The sequence below is a fragment of the Seriola lalandi genome, unplaced genomic scaffold, assembly GCF_002814215.2.
Source record: "Seriola lalandi dorsalis isolate HSWRI2012SDOR001 ecotype SW California unplaced genomic scaffold, Sedor1 jcf7180002005599, whole genome shotgun sequence".
Lineage (NCBI taxonomy): Eukaryota > Metazoa > Chordata > Actinopteri > Carangiformes > Carangidae > Seriola > Seriola lalandi.
Window position 1 is genome coordinate 1 of NW_019476253.1, and position 1,331 is coordinate 1,331.

Consider the following 1,331-nt stretch of genomic DNA (forward strand, 5'->3'; position numbering starts at 1 on the left):
TAAATTCAATGTACCTGGTAGCGAGTCATACGATCTTGTTTCATTTGCTCAAACTTGCGCTTGAGCTCTGTCTGTCGCTCCACCTTTTTCTGGGCGCGGCCAACGTAGATCAGCTTGCCATTCAACTCCTTCCCATTCATCTCATCCACCGCCTGTAGAAACCAAAAAAACCAAGTCAACTTTGTGGCCAGAAATGGCAGACATTTCCAGGTGGTCAGAAAATTGCTGGTTCATCTCTTACTTTCTGGGCATCCTCGTGCCTCTCAAAGCTGACGAACCCAAAGCCTCGAGACTTTCCGTTGTCATCTGTCATGACTCGGATACTCATGGCATTTCCTAGGCAAGAGAGATCTATATAACCTTAATAATTATATTTTGCTCCATTATGTTTTACTGCATGTACAGAAGCAGATCAACTCATTTGAAAAAGCTGTTGTTATAATAATAATAATAATAATAATAATAATAATAATAATAATAATATGAAATACCTGACTGACCATATTTGCTAAAGAGTTCCCTCAGCTTCTCATCATCCATGTCTTCACCAAAGTTTTTTATGTAGACATTTGTGAACTCCTTGGCTCGGGCACCCAGCTCAGCCTCACGTTCCTTGCGAGATTTGAAGCGACCCACGAATCTGCATTGAAATAGAAGTTTAGATAAATTAAATACACATTAAAACACAAATTATAGTAATTATAAATGTTATGTTCATCACAACTTTAAATCCAATTGTGAATAGTTACATTACAGCACTCAGAATAAATGGGTTATGCACAAATCTATTTATTCAGGCATCTTTTCAAAGAAATTACTCAAAGTGTTCAAGCATCATTATGAAACCTACAAACGTCAATCAGATCCGGCAGAATATTAATTCAACAAAGAGTACTTTCAGACATTAGTATACACCACTTACACTTTACGGTCATTGAGCAGCATGCCATTCATTTTCTCAATGGCTCGTTCGGCTGCCTCCTGAGTCTCAAAATGCACAAAGCCGTAGCCTTTAGAGCCATTCTCGTCACAAACCACCTTAGAGAAAGAAGACACATGCTGCTTTTAAGCCACACACACATGCGGTAATAGTATATTAAACCTGAAATGTTTGTTGAGTCACACCTGAAATATCTCTGACCATTTTTTACAAAGTGAAACTGGCTTCCTGTGACTTTTTCATATCTTGTAATGGGACTGTGCTGTTTAAAAAACCTGGCTCCAATTTCTGCTCATTGATGCCCAGGAATATATTTCTTTTGCAGAGTCACTCAGTGTAAGGTTAGTGAACTTTATATTAGTCTACAAATTCATAGTTTGGTTCCTCATAT

The 1,331-nt window shown here is 38.0% G+C and overlaps 1 protein-coding gene across 1 annotated transcript; it reads right to left on the minus strand.

Annotated features, from left to right (window-relative positions):
* Positions 1-14: 14 nt before the first annotated feature.
* LOC111670194 (polyadenylate-binding protein 1A-like) lies at positions 15-1,067 on the minus strand (the record flags this gene model as incomplete). The annotated part of the gene is made up of 4 exons (XM_087178589.1): positions 923-1,067; positions 492-640; positions 242-336; positions 15-152 (listed from the first exon to the last, which is right to left on the minus strand). Coding segments are annotated over exons 1-4 (414 nt in total), but the record flags the coding sequence as incomplete, so codon positions are not given.
* Positions 1,068-1,331: the final 264 nt, after the last annotated feature.